Raw genomic sequence first — 16,518 nt, 5'->3', positions numbered from 1 at the left:
CCACTAGTCGGGTTTTTTTCTCGGTTTATCGGTTTGGTGCGGTTTGTCGGTTCTTTTATACACCCCTAACAGTGCCCATAATCCTTTAAAGAAGGTACTAATTTGATATACCAAATTCACTCTCCTTCGTTAGTCTTCACTCTTAACTAAGCTTTTCGCCTAGATATCAATTTAGTAGTTGCTGAAAACAGAATGTTCCGTCTCCATCTCTTACTCCTTGGTCTGCTCTTTTTCTTTCAGGTGAGTGAGGGTGTGATGACGCGGATGAAACCTCAGAATTTCACCTTTTTGTTCCTCATTTCTGAGGCAGGGTTTTTACTGCCTTATAACCTTATCATATGACTTTATGCATGGATGATATGAATCATATGATTAAAGATAATGGAGTAAGAACATAAAACATTTAATCATTAGTGTTAGATTTTAGTGTTCAGATCTTGACACATTTGCTTGATAGTTACTGCATGAAAAGTCAGTTTAGATCTGGCATGGAACAATCCCTTCATAGATGATCAAGCTTTTGCTGGTAACACAAGTGGCTATATGTCTCTAACTAAGTGATATAAACATAAAAAAAAAGAATCTCGAGTTCTATGTTTTAAGTGAAACAAGCCTAAAATACTAAACTCTATTCCTAACCAAAAGTGAACTATTCATCAGTAATAATGATATCAAAGTCGCTAACGGTCCACTCAGCAACTTGATTGCTGCTAACATATATCTCAGTTCCCAAATCAATAGATGGCCAATGCCTCTCAACAGGTTTAGTGCCTGGATCCTGCAATATCACCCAAGAAACAACGTTACGATTCATCTAGAGGTTAATGAAATTTTAACATGTAGCAAGTAAACTATCTTATTTTTCAGGTAATACCTGTAGTTATCATTTTTAGGGAATCTTATAGTATGTGTCTAGAAATTAAACGCCTCAAAATAAAGTCAAGTACCTGATAGAAGTAAAGTGATTGTGAGAGTCTCCCTACATCAAGTTCCCAAGTTCTTGGATCACCTATCCATCCTTCCCCTTTCTTAGTTGGATATCCATATTCACCCCAAACAGGGTGAGGCAAAATTTGCAATATTTCCTGAGCTTGAGGGTTGCTATATTCATCACAGTAATTGAACGGTTCCTCAAGATACTTTCCGTTGCCCGGGGAGCAATAAACATGATAAGCATCATAGGGATACCTTGCCTCATCAGTCCGGTGAACTCGAGTTCCATTTGCAAAAGTATGGTAAGGTGGGCACAACTTCAAATTTTCCTTTGGGTTGCACCATGCTTCAGTCTCAGGATTAATGATCATTTCACTGTATCGTGTAACGTCTGTTGTCACATCACCATCACAAGGCTGGCCATTGTTCTTCCAGCAACTACCCACGTCCATTATATAAAATTGGCTGCTTGGACCACCTCCTCTTTTGATATCCAGTGTGAACTTCACTTTGAAGTTTGGTGACTTTGGGACCTAATTCCATATCAGCAAAACAAAATATCAGATTGTAATAACAAGTATACTACAAGTTGGGGTTGGTTGAGATTGGCTATATGAATCTTATTGTACGTCCGCTCCATTTAAGATCATATCAATGTAGGTATGAGTGTCGTATTACTAGAAGTTCTCTATATTTTCTAATGGCATACAAATATCCAAGATTAAGAAACTAAAACTTATACAGCAAATGTACTAACATGACTATAACTTAATCTAACTAATTGGTATTGCCTATATAGTTCTTTTTCTACCATTGTATTCAATTTTTCGCAAGGTTTGCTGAGACTCCAAGAGCCAATAAGTTTTCAAGATAAACGATAACAAAAATTTCAAGTATACAAAAAGACTCGTAACAAATATTGGTAACATGACCACATATTAATCCCAAGTAATTGCTTTCGCTTATCTCGATCTTTTTCCATCTTTTTCTGGTTTTTTGATATGTTTGCAAGGATATAGGTCTTTCAGGACATTGCATAACAATATACAATAACTAAATTTTCAAGAATAATATCAAACATGAAAGATCTGGAAGAGAACTTACTATTTTTGACATGCCTCTTGTTTCATAATGATATCCACCAGAAACTCCAGTGGTTGCATCAGACCTCAAGTAAAGCATCAACCAGGGATACTTTGATGAAGTCTTCAAGATATGATGAAATTTCCAGCTCCCTTTTCCAAGATCCTTATGCCAAGTAACTTTGAAAAATGAGGTATCATTCTGAGTCTGTGCCTTGCTCATATCAGCATCCAAATCCCATGTCCCATGAAAACTTCCCTTCAATATACTCCTCTTTGGATGTTTTCTACGGCTATGTAGTGTAGTATAATCATGGTATATTCTAGGCATATTCATGCAACCTTTGCCAAAACATGGAAAACGCGATTCTTGCGGAAATGGCTGAGATGGTCTGCCATTTTTGGGACAAATAGCAGCTGTTGTGTCCATATTGCCACTCTTGAGCATGATCATCCAAAAATTCCATGGTTTTGGTTCATCTTGAACTTGGCATTTGTATCCTAAAAAGAGTTCTTTCCAGGCTGCATATGTATTCACATTTAGGTTCTCTTGTCCTAAGCTTTTGGCATCATTTATGCTTAGCTTGTTATCTTCCTCATTCACCAAGTGAACCAGCTTTGCTGCAACAATATTATTTCTATTGTTATCGACTTTTTAAATAAAGTGCATGACTATACAGATAAACTAAAGCGTAATTACTTGCAATTAGGGGCAGATTTATAGTATAACAATCCCAGTAATTTTGACTCGTAAATGTATAGATGTGTTAAAAACACATAAGATAGGTACAAATAATATTTTCCGAACTCAGAAAATCGAATGAACTGTGGGTTCAAATAATCCCGAACCCATAAAGTTAAAATACATGAATCTGCCTCTACTTGTAATAGACAACAAAAGATAGGAGGGTTCTAAATATATATATTTGTGGTTCTTTCTTTTTTTTTTTTTTTGGTCGAAGTTAATAATTCTTTAATTAGTAGTTTATACTATATTAATAGTCACATGTTACAAAAGACGAGCATAAGACTAATTCTGGTGAAGAAAATAAGTCTTGTAATAAAGATGCACAAACTAGTTAGAAAAAGATGAAGCATACCTAGTTAATCTTATTTGGTTTGAAATTTATGAACTTTTTAATTAAATCAATTTAGTAAATCACAATCAGTATTTGATTATACAGAAAATTTTAAGTTTAATGCTAATAACAAACTGTTAGTACTTCACAAATCACAAGAATGTTATTACTATTTTGATCAATGATAAACTAAATCACTTCAAAAGTAATAGAAAATTGTTCCATGGTCTAAACCGAACTAGCATACTATCAATGGAAAAACTAAATTGTGCTTGTTTCTTGTGCTGTAGAGAATAAAATAACTTGCTCTAAATCTAATACTCACATGTGATACTTTCACAAACTCAATAAATTCAAGTGTATTTTCACATACATTGTTACCGCCAAAAAATATATTTTAATGCACATTTTGATCTCTTTATTTCGTAGCATCTATGTTGCTCGAACTCTCTAAAAATATTATTGCACCGTGTCACATCCTCCAAAAAGATACTACTATCTTTGGAGGATCCGACACGCACCTATCGATATTTTTGAAAGTCCTAGGAATATATCGTAACATGATAAATTAATATAGCTTGATGTAAACACAGAATGATTCCGGCTAAGACAATAAACCAGAAATTAAGGACTTACTCCTAGATTTTGATTTTTGGACATCAAAACAATCAGCTTCCCTAGGACTTCCCATGTTAGGAGCCTCTTCATGGACCTCATTGCACTGATTCCATGCTTCTATTGCAACTCTTAAATTATCTCTTCTCATCCCTGGATCTCCAATTGCTGATTTCACTTCACAATTACATGTTGAAGCAAACGCTATAACTAAAACTATTTGGCAACACACCCAAAATCTCAAACGTGAAGCCATGTTGTTTAACGTTTTCATGACATTTAGATGGTTAAAATAAAAAATGCTAACCCCATTTATAAGTTTAGTACTGTGATTTGGATATGAACGATATCTAAGTGTTTATCCAAACAAGAGTAAGAATTTTCATCAATCTGTCTATCTCAGTATTAGAGTCCTCATAAGAGTTAAAAAAGTCTCTTTTCAGAATTTCTCGAGTATGAATGAGCCAATTAATTAAGAGTTTAACTAATATCCACTTACATTGTAATTTTTTTTTTTCTGGTCATAGCCGGCCACCAGTATGTTACCATCCTAATTTTCAGTTTTTTATTTTTTTTTATTTTTAACCGACGAAAAATTGGTTATAATGCTAAAACTTTTCTAAAAACATTCTTATTATTACAAAAAAGGCAATAACTAAGCGAGGCTCTAACAATGATCAGTAAATATAGAATAAACAAGGTTATACGACTATTATCCTTATTTAAAAATCGAATAATAAATAAGTGACAATATTTGAGATTTGTGTAAAAAAGATTTACACTGAATAACAATAACTGGAATATTTCAAATCATGATAACTACAAAAAGAAAAACGCACTACAAATTAACTACTACTGTCTTTCAACTACTCTACTAGTAATAAAAACTGGGATTGTCATAGATATCATCGAATTTGGATGATGCCCTTGTATATCTGAAACTCTGTTGACTCATATGCTTGTCTATCTGTCAAGTTCTTCTCTTGGCACAATCTTGAACTTCCCTGTTTGTTGTTGCTGCAGGCACAAAAATACCCGTTAACAGAAAAATTAAACAATTAATCTGTACTCAACAAGTAAATGAAGAATTTAACTTCTATATACTGACAGTCAAATACGAGTGTTAAATTTTTGAGTGTGAGATCATGTACATATGTAACACAAATAAATACAAAATTAGGCGACAACTTCAATGCATGTTACACAAATAAATCCAAATATAAGCTAAAAGTTATAGGTTCAGATAAACTCATTTTTATACTATTAGACCTGCCACTGGTCAGATAAGCAGAGACAAATGCAACATTGTAGCGCCGGGTTAATCTAAACCCAATATCTGCAACAAGTAGTATATCTAAACTACTAACTTCAAAATTACAACGTTAAAGATTGAATGTTTAAATGTTGAATCCGCCTCTACATGTAAGATATATGTGCAACTGCAAGTAAAAGATAGACTTAGTAACAGATAAAATAAGACAAGTTACTTGACACAACAAATTAGAAAATCAATGTATATAAATTAAATCCGAACGCAAAAAAAGGGGTAAAAATAAGTAAAAGAATGAGAAAAAAGAATCAACCTTTTTCCATAGTTCAGTGTGGCTACTGCAAAAGCCAGCAACAACACCACCATTTTTCCTTCCTTCTTTGTACTCGATACAAAGTTCATCTTTCAACCCACAAGTAACATGGAAAGACAATGGACATTTTGGCTCAGAACAATCAATAGCACATCCATTTCTTGATTTACAAATATAACACTTTCTTTCCCATCTTCTCTTAGGCACTTTACTGAAATCAATTCCTTCACGTCCTTCTGGATCATTGAAAAATACTTCAGGTACAAAAAGCCCACAAACAATATGAGCCCATTTACCTTCATTCATAGTGGGCTTTAAGGCTCCACCAGTTTCAGGGCAAAGACAACAAGTAAATGATTTAAGGCCTGATTTAGATGCCAAGCATTGGGCACAAAACCAATCACCTTCTGGAATACCTGTAATGAGACAACAATAAATGAAAACAATAATAACGAAAAGAACACATATGGGAAAATTACGCTCTATGTCTAGTTTTGAAAATATTTATGCAAGGTTGCTCATACTTTGTGTATAAACATCCAATTTAGCCCATATTTGTGTATGTTTACCTTTTATACACTATTATACACTTTATATACAATGTTAATACATTATGTATAATGCTTTCTCAGGTATAATGTTGTATAATATTGTATATTGGCTAAGTGGTGTAATTATTTTCAAAAGTTGTACTATTTTTTTAAAAATACACGAGAAACCCTCAAGGGGAAGAAAACTCATAGCCAGTCACCAAATCTTACTCCCTCCATTGCAAAATGATCGTATGGTTTTGACTTGGTACAATTAAAAAAAAAAAAAAAAACTTTTGAATTTTATGGTTATTAAATAAAGATATGTACAATGGACGAACATGTTCTTTAATCTTATGGTCTTAAACATGTCACGTGGAAAGTTTGAATTTTAGATTTGCCAAAAAAAAAAAAGACATTATTTTTTAAACAGACTTTAAGGCTCTGTTTGTTCATAGATACCAAAAAAAAAAATCACTTTTTTTTGGAATTTTGGAGTTGTGTTTGGCCATAGTTTTTGGTGAAATGTAGTTGTCAAAAAGTAAAAAAAGTGAATTTTTTTTTAAAAACAGGTTTTTTGAGTTTTTGGTATTCCGAAATACAACTTCAAGTTATATTCGGAATTCTCATAGCCAAACGCTAATTCCGGAAAAAAGTGAAAAAAAATTCCAGAATAAAGTGAATAATTCTTATGGCCAAACGGGGGTAAAAAGAAAAGTAATACGAACAAATTGAAACAGAAGAAATATTATTTCTCAAAAACTTAAACATACCATCGGTAAAAGGATGTCCATAGCAAGTGGTATGAACCATTAAATCACAACCATCACATAAAACAATTGGATCTAGTGGATCTCCATCTGTGCTATTACAAATAGCACAGATAATCCCATCATCATCATCATCAACATCATTATCATCATTTGTTATCAATTTGTCCTTGTTGATTTCATCGTCATCAAAAGGGAGTGGATTATACTCTTCATTAAGGTCAAATGGGTGAAAAGCCCAAACACGTTTCTTGGCTGGTAAACAAAGAGTAGTAACAGTGGTATTAGAAATGGATGGGTTTTCTGGAGAGAATTTTCGCTTTTTAGCAGGAAGTTGTGAAACCAAAACAGACCCATTTTCTTTTTGGTCTTGTTGTTGCATTAACATGAATCTTTTGGTTGGTGGTAAAAACTGAAGTTTGCCACCCATTGAGTTTTTTCCTTCTTTTTTTTTTTCTGTGAGATTGAGAAGATTGTGTTGAAGAACAGTGAAACAGAGGGGATTGAAGTAGGGAAAATTTGGTTAAGAAAAAACCGGGAAAAGAGAAGAAGTGATTTTTTTTACAAATTTTGGATGTCTGTAATTTGTTTGAACTTTTGTAGTTTTAATTTAGCGGCAAGTTTAAAAGGGTTGGCTCCAAAGTTTAGAGTTTTGCGCCAATTTTTGCACATGGAACGGTGTCGTTTCGTTAGCTAGTACTAAATTTTTTGAAATTTTCAATTTAGATGCGATCTGGCCCCTAGTCCAACATTGAGAATTTTAAAGGTATTTTATTTAATAAAACTCTGCTACTCTGTTCGGTCATTTTTATTTGTGGTTTAAGATTTTGGCAGAAATTTTGAAACTAGTTAATAACACTAATTATAGGAGTTAGTTTACTAAATTATTGTCATATATGTCTCTTCAAACTTTTTAATATTGATAAAAAAAATAAAAATTACAGAGATCGTTTATTGGAGTAATGATTTTTTTTTTTCTTAAAAAATTGAAGGTAGGAGAAGGGGAAACGGGTGAGGGAATTCTGGTGAGAATCGAAGCCACTTGTGAAATATGGTGAAAATTGGATAGTCGATATTGAGATATTAAAATTCTCTAATTGGAGTAAAAGAGAATAATTATTCCGTTTCTTCGATTTCTTAAGCTGACAATTATTTTGGACTCAATTTGTTTGACTAAAGAGACAAATGCAAAGGACCCAAGGAAGTATGTCATCAGCTGGTATCTAAGATTTTTTGAAAATCATTTTTTGTTTTTTTGCATGTATTAACAAATTTGTAAAAGATCAATACTGAAATATAGAAATACTACTGTACTAATGAATAATACAAAGTCAAACAATAAATATGAACTGACTACAAGTAGATAGATATATGGGAAACGACTACCACTCTAGCGAAACAGATCCTAATTCCTTAAAGGAAAAAATGTAGCTGCAAATTGCTCACTTTTATCATATACTCCATGTTTTATCTTATTGTAACTCTTACGTGTACTTACAAGAAATTATCTTAATATTGGTTACAATTACAATCTTATCCTACATTTGAAGGTCACATGGGAATAAGATCCTAGCAAACAGATAATCATATCTAACATCCTTCATCCCATGTTGTGTTATATGTCGAATTTGATGGTTTCAATATAGTTAACCTTAATATTTCAGCATGTTAATTTCAAAATACAAAACAGTAAGAATGTTTTGATAAGGAGTAAACTGAAAAAGGGAGCCACAAAATCGCATCACAATTCACAAGGAGATAAATATTCCGATCAATTTGTTCATAAAACAAATAGTTGTGGAATCCACATTGCTATTAACTGCTACACTTGGTAGCACAAGTTGCAAAATAACTGATAAATCAGTTGCCGCCAGATCTTCTGTACTGATACAAGTAAACCACTGTAGCAGCTGGATTCTGCCTGTTACGTAGAACAAATAAAACTTCTTTAGATAATATGGACAGCAAACTCCTCACTCAATAATTAGGTACCTAAGCTTATGCACATTCCCAGTTCAAGTTATCTCAAAGTCTCAAGCCCTGGTGTAAAAAACCCATAAATATGGTCTTCTCAGCGCAAAGGAGAAGTACGATATCTTGAATTCATTTGTCAATTAACCTCCCCCCCAAACAACATCCCCAAATACACGAGCAATCACAAGTCGCAATCAAAACAAGGTGACTTATTTAAAATCATATAGCCTCATTTAACTTACAAATTTACAATATATTAGAATCCATCCATATTTAGCAAAGAAGATACTAAATGGGAAACAAAATACCAATACAATTAGCTACCATTAACTCAATATAGAGTTAGTATGCTTAACATTACATCCCGTGTTTTCCAGGGATTTCTTAATCTATTTTGAATTTGCATGTCAGTAGGGACAAGTATGAGATTTTGGGGAACCCATAGTTTTACAAATCTCTGATTTTGTCTCAAAAGACAAACAAGTAAGAATAGGAATGAATTCCTCAAATGGAACGAAACAGAAATAAGAGGATTCAAGCAACTGAATCAAGCCAATTTGGGAATGAAGTTTAGTTGTTTTAATGGAAGAAAAATGAATGATACAATATTGATGAAACAATTGAGCGGTTCGACCAATTTTTTCGAGCTCCAATTTGCAACTGAGGACCTGCTTGGTATAACTAATACGTTCTTCTTTAAAGATAATTCTGTGGGAAGTTAAAGAGAATGTTTTCTTAAAGTTAACTTCCAGTGTTTGGTTGGATGCAAAGGTCATTGGCGCATAATGATAATCAAGGGTAGGGATATGTCATCCAGGATGGAGTTTAGTTATGGTCATTTGTAATAAAGAGTAAAGTAAAAGCAATATTACAAGTTAGTGGATCATTTTATGGAACAGGGGTACAAAAAGTTGAGCAAAATGACTTCCCTCTTACATGGATCTCTTTCCCACATTTGCTGTCAAACTTTTCCTTGAGGAAACCATTATGTAAAGTTCAAGACAACCAAAACTCACAATTACTTCTTCAATGAAAATTGTATTAGCAAAGAGGGCCTAAATATTACAATTTTTCTGTTGTTATATTAAAGGCTAAAGAGATCCAAAAGGAAATCACAAAAATAGAGGCTAGAGAAAACTAGTCTTAGAATGTTCCCAAATTACTTGATAATCAAGAGGTCAGCTGATAAGAGTGCTCACTTGGATTATTTTAAGTAAAAACTCACCCGAAAACTCCTGCTCATGTGTCATCGATGAACTCATTTAGACATTGGTTATAACCTGGAAATAAAGAAGAGCATTAGAACAAAGAAGAGCATTAAAATATGAATTACAATGCATAGGTCCTACAAAGTAGCATATTTCATTATGCGAATCAAAGACACCTTGGGAAACCTAAAAAAGAGTACATTGCCTAGCACAGCAAAGCCATGAGACCAAATAAACAGTGACTTGAACTACAAACCAGGTTTCACAGAATCAACGGAGCAATAGAACGGAATACAAAAATCAAAAAGTACTTGTACTACTTGAGCAAGAAAAACAATCTCATAGCAACACTGCTGAATTATCTCAGAAAATACAACCCCACAATTATCCTCCTCTTCCCATTGATTTTTTCCTTTCCATTTCAGTTTAGCTTCAGCTTTTCCGTGTCTTTGTCGTTGGAGGTCAGCATCTTTACTTAAGGATGAAAAGAAGTCCTACGACAAAAAAGTCTAGGCAAAATTTAACCCTTGTTGATCATGCAAAGAATATTCTCCCTTGTTTTTGGGAATAGCGTGCAACAATGGATTGAGCAGTATGGTTTCTTCGAAGGAACGTTATGGCGGGAAGCTGCCACCCCCATAGCACTCTCGCTGTCTATCCATGAGTTCAGATGTACATGGTGTCCTGGACCAGAGTCCTATAGGATATTTAAAATGTACCAACAGATAAGTGCGCCATTTCAAATAGTTCACCCTTGATTGCACCAATTTAAGCTTCATACATGACAGAGCTCCTGGCTAACTTGAAACTACATCTTTCTTTTCTTGTGATTGTTAACTTAAACTCCATATTGGGTTAATGATTTATCTTAAATGTCATATCTCCATCCACAAGTGCAAGTTTATACAGAAACTAAGAAGTTACCATATACAGCACTTGGATCTAAGGTTATTTTCGGCACACAAAACATAGAACATGGTAGCGTGGAACTCTGTACCTAGGCAACTTTGATACACCAACAGAGTACAAGAATTAGTACTTGTAGACAAATTTGCAAGCAAACTTCAAGCCCCAAATACTTCAATGACCACTAAAGTCTAGAGCCATCCAGATTTTATGAGATAAGATAGTAAAAGTTTTTTTTTTAAAAAAAAATGGGTAATAAGCTGATAAGATGGTAGCTGTTATCTTGTCCCAAGAAAAAAAAAAAAAAGCTGATAAGATAGCAAGGATAAAAGGCACATGGAAGCTGCAATAAGCTACTGACCTAGCTCTAAAAGAAGTGTCTACCTTACCAGCTAAATTAATTTACCGCATCTAATTATGATACATACATACAACATACCCATTGAAATCCCACAAAGTGGGGTCTCGGAGGATAGAAAGTACGCAGACCTTACCCCTATCTTGGGAGGTAGGGAGGCTGTTTCCGGAATTATCATACATACATACATAGACAACATCAATATCCTTTTGCAGAGAGACAAAGTGTAATTGGTAAATCTTTTGAATTCAAACATACCGTACTTGTTTAATACACGCCCACCCCCACCCCCCAAAGTAGAGTGAAAGATAGGACTCCTTAGTCCTCATGCATAATTACGTACTATACAACAACAACAACTGTATAATCCCACCATGTGTGGGGTCCGGGGGGGTAGAGTGTACGCGGACCTAACCCCCACCTTGAAAGGTAGTTTTCCCGAAAGACCCTCGGCTCAAGAGAGGAAAAGAGAGAAAACAAGACAAAAGGTCGAGATAGGGCCAAGCATATCGAAATCAATATGAAAACAAGGAATAACAAAAGCGAGAAAGTCATGGTAGAACAGTTCGGAAAGAAAGGAGCATTAACTACTATAGATAAATAAGATAATCAAAGTGCAACGGCCCAACAAATATAAGCCGCAATCAAATGCGAAATCAAATGGCAATAAACAAATGAGCAAAGCGCAACTACTATGGTGAAAGGATAAGCCACACAAGCCTTCTATCCTAATCTAAGGAAACCTCACTATCTAAGGTCATGTCCTCGGTGGTAAACCGTGCCATATCTGTCACCTCTCCCCAATACGCCGGCCTCCTCTACCTCTCTCCGAAACCGTCCATAGCCAACCTCTCACACCTCCGCACCTTTGGAGCATCCGTGTCTCTCTCTTCACGTGCCCAACCCGCTCGGCCCTCGCTTACCGCATCTTATCCCAGAAAGCCACTCCCACCTTGTCTTGGATATCTTCATTCCTAATTACATCCCTCTAACGTGCCCACACATCCACCGCATTCGCATTTCCGCAACTTTCATCTTCTGAACGTGACATCTCTTGACTGGCCAACACTCCGCTCCGTACAATAAAGTCGGTCTAACCACCACTTTGTAGAACTTGCCTTTAAGTTCTTATCTTCATTCCAAATTACGTACTATACCAAGCATTCAAATATTTAAAGCAGCCGTTGCATACTCTAACGGATCGACGACAAGAAGGAATTAACTTAGGTGAAATTAACATAAAACCAAAGGTGTACTCTATAATATCAAAAGGCAGCACTAGAAAGTTCTGGGAAGCTTTTTAGGTGATTATTCCTTTTCTACCTAAAAGCTTCTCAGAACTGTTTCTCATGAGGAAGAAAACATAATGCCAGCCCACTTTTAGGCGTCGCAGACAACCAAATCAATAGAATAATCTTTATACTTGATAAACTGACTTCACTATCTTTCACAACAAAAGACAACTTTTCTTTACCTTTTTTTATTCATTAAGAACAATCAAAAGCTTGAGCAACGAAGAAGCACTTAAGAGAGAACTATTCCAGATTAGATAAAACAGACATTAAGGAAAAGGCAAGCAGACAGCTAAAACTTTTTCTCACAAGAAGCAACACAGTCACTCCACTAAACAACAATCTCAGTACGAAAACTATTTCTCAGAAAGATGTCAGGAAAACATTTCATATCTAATTCTAAGTTCCTTTTTGAAGTACCGGAAAGTAGCAAACACAATACCATGTGACAGCCTACATGAACTAGTTTATCTGGGTCCTTGAGCTCGCTGCACATCATAACCACCCCAAGCACCAGGTCCATGTCCATACTGAGGATAACCTTCAGCGCCACCCTGCACCTAAAATATAAAAAAGCAACTTAACTTAGAAAATAAAATACTAAATGGAAAAAAAAGCTTCACATTTCACCAAAATGAACAAGAGCAAAGAATCCCATCAAATGCCAAAACCATAACAGAGAATTAACTTACAGCATGAGCAGGGTTCATAGGATTCATTCCATAACTAGCAGGATAATAATTCCCTGGATAACCAGGTTCCGGATTCCCATAATTTGCATTGTACCCTGCACCTGTGCAGGTAAAGATGAAGTTCGTGAAACTGGTACAGTACTAACATTCCAAGTTGTCCAATAAACTTGAGAAAGATTATAGCAGCAACAGGGAAAGATCACATGTGCCTGTTTGTCTGTGCCTTTATACAAACAATCATATTTACTGAGCTCGTCAGGGATTTGAACCTCCCATAAAATCTACTAAACCTGTTTGTTGTTATTTTTTTATATACAAGGAGTTAAAAAGCATTATATGGATCAATCTTAATACACTCCAAAGAAGCTTGTACAGGACTTAAACCTCCCATAAAATTTAATAAATTCTACTATCTACTACATGTATATATAACTAGAAAACCCTGATATGAAGCAATAATTTAAACAGACAACACAAGGTGACCCCATGAACCATATAGCAACTCCATACATTAAAAACATAACTGTTCAATCATGCTTAAAAGTGCTCTCCGGGTCGCATTTTGCATTGCATATATGGCAAATACAATTCCGCTAGTGTAGCCTGGCAGTCAATGAGGTGGATCGAAAACCATGAGATCTCAAGTTCAAATCCGAGTGAAGACAAATAAACTAGGTGATTTCTTCCCATCTATCAAGCCTTGGTGAACAAGTTACCTGGTACCCATGCTGGGGGGGGGTAACTGGTACCCCGTGAAATTAGTCGAGGTGCGCGCAAGCTGGCCCAGACACCATGGTTATCCAAAAAATACAATTCCGCTAAGAAACACCAACTTTTAGAAGAGAGCACTGAGGAAAATTTGTCCTTGTCGGAAGATGGATCTTTCGAAGAGCTTTTTCATGTCTATATTTCACAGTTTTCTGCACTCGGATAAGTAAAAGTACCTGGATTCCCAACAGCTGCTGCTGCTCGAGCCCTTTTTTCTGCATTACCAACCTCAGCTCGGAGTTTTTCAAGCTCTCGAGCCATCGCTAGTAACTTTTTCTCCATAACTTGACCATGCTCATAGTTTTCAGCATATCCCTTCTTCTCGTTCTCAATGGCAGCCCTATAAGCCAATAGTACAGTAAGAAACTATCAATTTGAAAAAATTCCCACAAAGAGCAGATCACTCTGGAAACAAAAATACCTTGCTCGCTGCAGCTCTTGTTTTAGACCTTCAATTTCAGCTTTTATTGCTGGAGTCTGCTGTAAATCTGCAGTCATTCTGGTCAAATCCTGTGTCATTCTTTGGACCTCAACAGTAAGCTCTTGTCTGGCAGCAGTAAACTCCTTAATATCCGAGCGCACTCGCATAAGCTCTGCCCTCATACCATCAACTACTTGGAGATCCATTTCCATCTTAGCAGACTTCTCATAAAGTTCTCTCATTTGCACATCAGTTTCCATACGCAACGAACGGGCATAATGATCAGTTCGCTGAAGTTCGTATTGAGCAGCTTCTACTTCTTGTTTCAGTGCTACATGAGTTGCAGCCAACCGCTGGTTATCAACTAATAATCCTTGAATCTCATCATGCTGAGTAGCCAGGTGTTCCTCAAGAACAGCAGGGTGTGGAGGCATTGGTCTGGACCCCATCCCATACTGTGATTCTCTCATTTCTTCAAGCAATGCCGGATGAGGCATTGGAACGCGACCCCTAGGAAATGGGGGCTCATGACCCGGCGGAGGAAGCCCACCATGAGCACCACCTTTCATTGGAAGTGGAGGCCCGCGATTTCGACCAGCCATTTCTTTGTTTTATCTTGTCTTCCTTATAAAAATATGCTTGTTAGAAGAAACTCAATTCACGCCTAACGAAAACGAGAAAAATAATATCAGTGACTTGCAAAAACTATGACGGAAGGTCCCCAGGGGTTAGTTCAATTGGCAAAGGTTGAGGTACTTGTGTCCTAGGTCACGGGTTCAAGCCCGCGCCAAAGCGAACTAACTCTGGTATTTAAGTGGAGAAGGATAGAGGGGCGGGCTCATCATCCCCGAGTTTCGAAAGCTGCAGTTGGCCCAAAGGGTTGGCTCCAGTCGAATTTCTCGGTCAGCAAAACAGAAAAGAAAAACTACGACGGAAGAGAGAGAGGAGGGCGGGGGGCTGACTTCCCATCCCCACCCCAAACACTGGGCATAAAAGTCCATAGTAAGAGAGAGCATATCAATAGAGAATAATTGGGGAAAGAGAACCTCTACCCCTAAGCAAATGAATACTACAAACCTTATAAGTTATATAGTCTGTTTGTAAATTATATCTTCTTTTTTCACATATCTTAAATTACCAGAATAGGTGAAATTAATCATATTGCCGAGGGTCTACCGGAAACAACCTCTCTACCTCACAACGGTAGGCGTAAGGTCTGCGTACATCCTATCCGCCCCAGACCGCACTTGTGGATAACATGGGGTATGTTGTTGTAGTTGTTGTTAAGTGAAACTAATCATATCTGTCATCCAATAACAATAGACTTCCATCCTCACCCCAAGCCCTGGGCATAAAACTCTATAGTGATGAAGAGAGCATCAACACAGAATAAAGGGGCTAAAAACTTCTATCCCTAAGCAATTGTTCACATTTTCTAAGAAATTCCAGCACCCCAATTACAACTTCATAACCAAAAAAGAGAAAAAGATTGCAGCTTGATAGTTCAATCTGATCAAGAAAAAACATGGGTTCGAATAATTTAAACAAACAGAGGCAGTTCAAGAATAATTGAGCTCTTCTATCAACAAAAGCAAGAAACATATCCGGGGACAGATTACTAGAAATTAAGCTGAACCCTAGAACGATAACAGTTACTTATAAATTTGGATTAAAAAAAGAACAAAATAGCAAAGTATATGAAATAAACAGATTAGCTATACGTAAGTAAGATTGAAACACCAACCTTAAAACACAGGTTGTAAAATCCAGGAGAAGCAGTGTCACCTGTAGCCGACCAACAAAATAGCAAAAGCCCTTCTTTAGAATGTTTTCTTCAAAAACGAACAAACAGCCCCCTCCCTTTGTTTTATCTTTTACTTGTCTGGTTTTTGGTTATATTTTGCCTATAATTTGGCCCCCAAACGTTTTGTAAATATAGAGCCCGTTTGGGTTAGCCGAAAAAAATTTGTTAAGTATAAGTCTTAAAATATTTTTAAGTCTTTGAAAGTTATTTTATATATAAAGTTTGGATAAAAGTGTTTAAAGAGTGCTTTTAGAAGTAAGGATAGTATTGCGAGAAAATATAAGCGATGAAAGGGTAAAGTTGTTGGTCAAACCAAAATGACTTTTAAGCCAAAAACAAATAAGTTGGAATTGAGCAACTTCTTGATTTTGGCTTATTTTAAGCACCTTTTAACTTAATTTAAGTTGTTTTCTATTTTTGCCAAATAATCAAATAAGTTAAAAATGGCTTATAAGCTGTTTGACCAACTTATAAGCCAATCCAAATGAGCTCAGAATTATTTC

General features: G+C 35.7%; 3 protein-coding genes across 9 annotated transcripts; all 3 read right to left on the bottom strand.

Annotated features, from left to right (window-relative positions):
* Positions 1-245: 245 nt before the first annotated feature.
* Positions 246-4,235, bottom strand: LOC132037166 (uncharacterized). The gene is made up of 4 exons (XM_059427636.1): positions 3,731-4,235; positions 2,038-2,636; positions 948-1,466; positions 246-778 (listed from the first exon to the last, which is right to left on the bottom strand). Exons 1-4 carry the CDS (start codon positions 3,981-3,983, stop codon positions 650-652), a joined length of 1,500 nt encoding a protein of 499 aa, XP_059283619.1. The 5' UTR covers positions 3,984-4,235; the 3' UTR covers positions 246-649.
* A 140-nt stretch (positions 4,236-4,375) lies between these two features.
* LOC132037167 (uncharacterized) lies at positions 4,376-7,175 on the bottom strand. Its single transcript, XM_059427637.1, has 3 exons — positions 6,596-7,175; positions 5,293-5,708; positions 4,376-4,726 (listed from the first exon to the last, which is right to left on the bottom strand). The coding sequence occupies exons 1-3, from the start codon at positions 7,020-7,022 to the stop codon at positions 4,673-4,675; spliced, it is 897 nt and encodes a 298-aa protein (XP_059283620.1). The 5' UTR covers positions 7,023-7,175; the 3' UTR covers positions 4,376-4,672.
* A 1,153-nt stretch (positions 7,176-8,328) lies between these two features.
* LOC132035983 (protein FLX-like 1) lies at positions 8,329-16,112 on the bottom strand. 7 transcript variants are annotated; one of them, XM_059426189.1, is made up of 7 exons: positions 15,956-16,112; positions 14,212-14,835; positions 13,967-14,130; positions 13,023-13,123; positions 12,751-12,890; positions 9,792-9,846; positions 8,329-8,513 (listed from the first exon to the last, which is right to left on the bottom strand). In XM_059426189.1, the coding sequence occupies exons 2-5, from the start codon at positions 14,811-14,813 to the stop codon at positions 12,798-12,800; spliced, it is 960 nt and encodes a 319-aa protein (XP_059282172.1). In that variant the 5' UTR covers positions 14,814-14,835; positions 15,956-16,112; the 3' UTR covers positions 8,329-8,513; positions 9,792-9,846; positions 12,751-12,797. The 7 variants fall into 7 exon arrangements, with proteins under 7 accessions (XP_059282172.1, XP_059282170.1, XP_059282165.1 ...); XM_059426187.1 differs by having other exon boundaries at positions 8,329-8,516; positions 12,773-12,890; XM_059426182.1 differs by having other exon boundaries at positions 12,773-12,890.
* Between the last annotated feature and the right edge of the window lie 406 nt (positions 16,113-16,518).

The sequence above is a fragment of the Lycium ferocissimum genome, chromosome 11, assembly GCF_029784015.1.
Source record: "Lycium ferocissimum isolate CSIRO_LF1 chromosome 11, AGI_CSIRO_Lferr_CH_V1, whole genome shotgun sequence".
Lineage (NCBI taxonomy): Eukaryota > Viridiplantae > Streptophyta > Magnoliopsida > Solanales > Solanaceae > Lycium > Lycium ferocissimum.
This window is presented reverse-complemented; position numbering and strand designations above follow the sequence as displayed.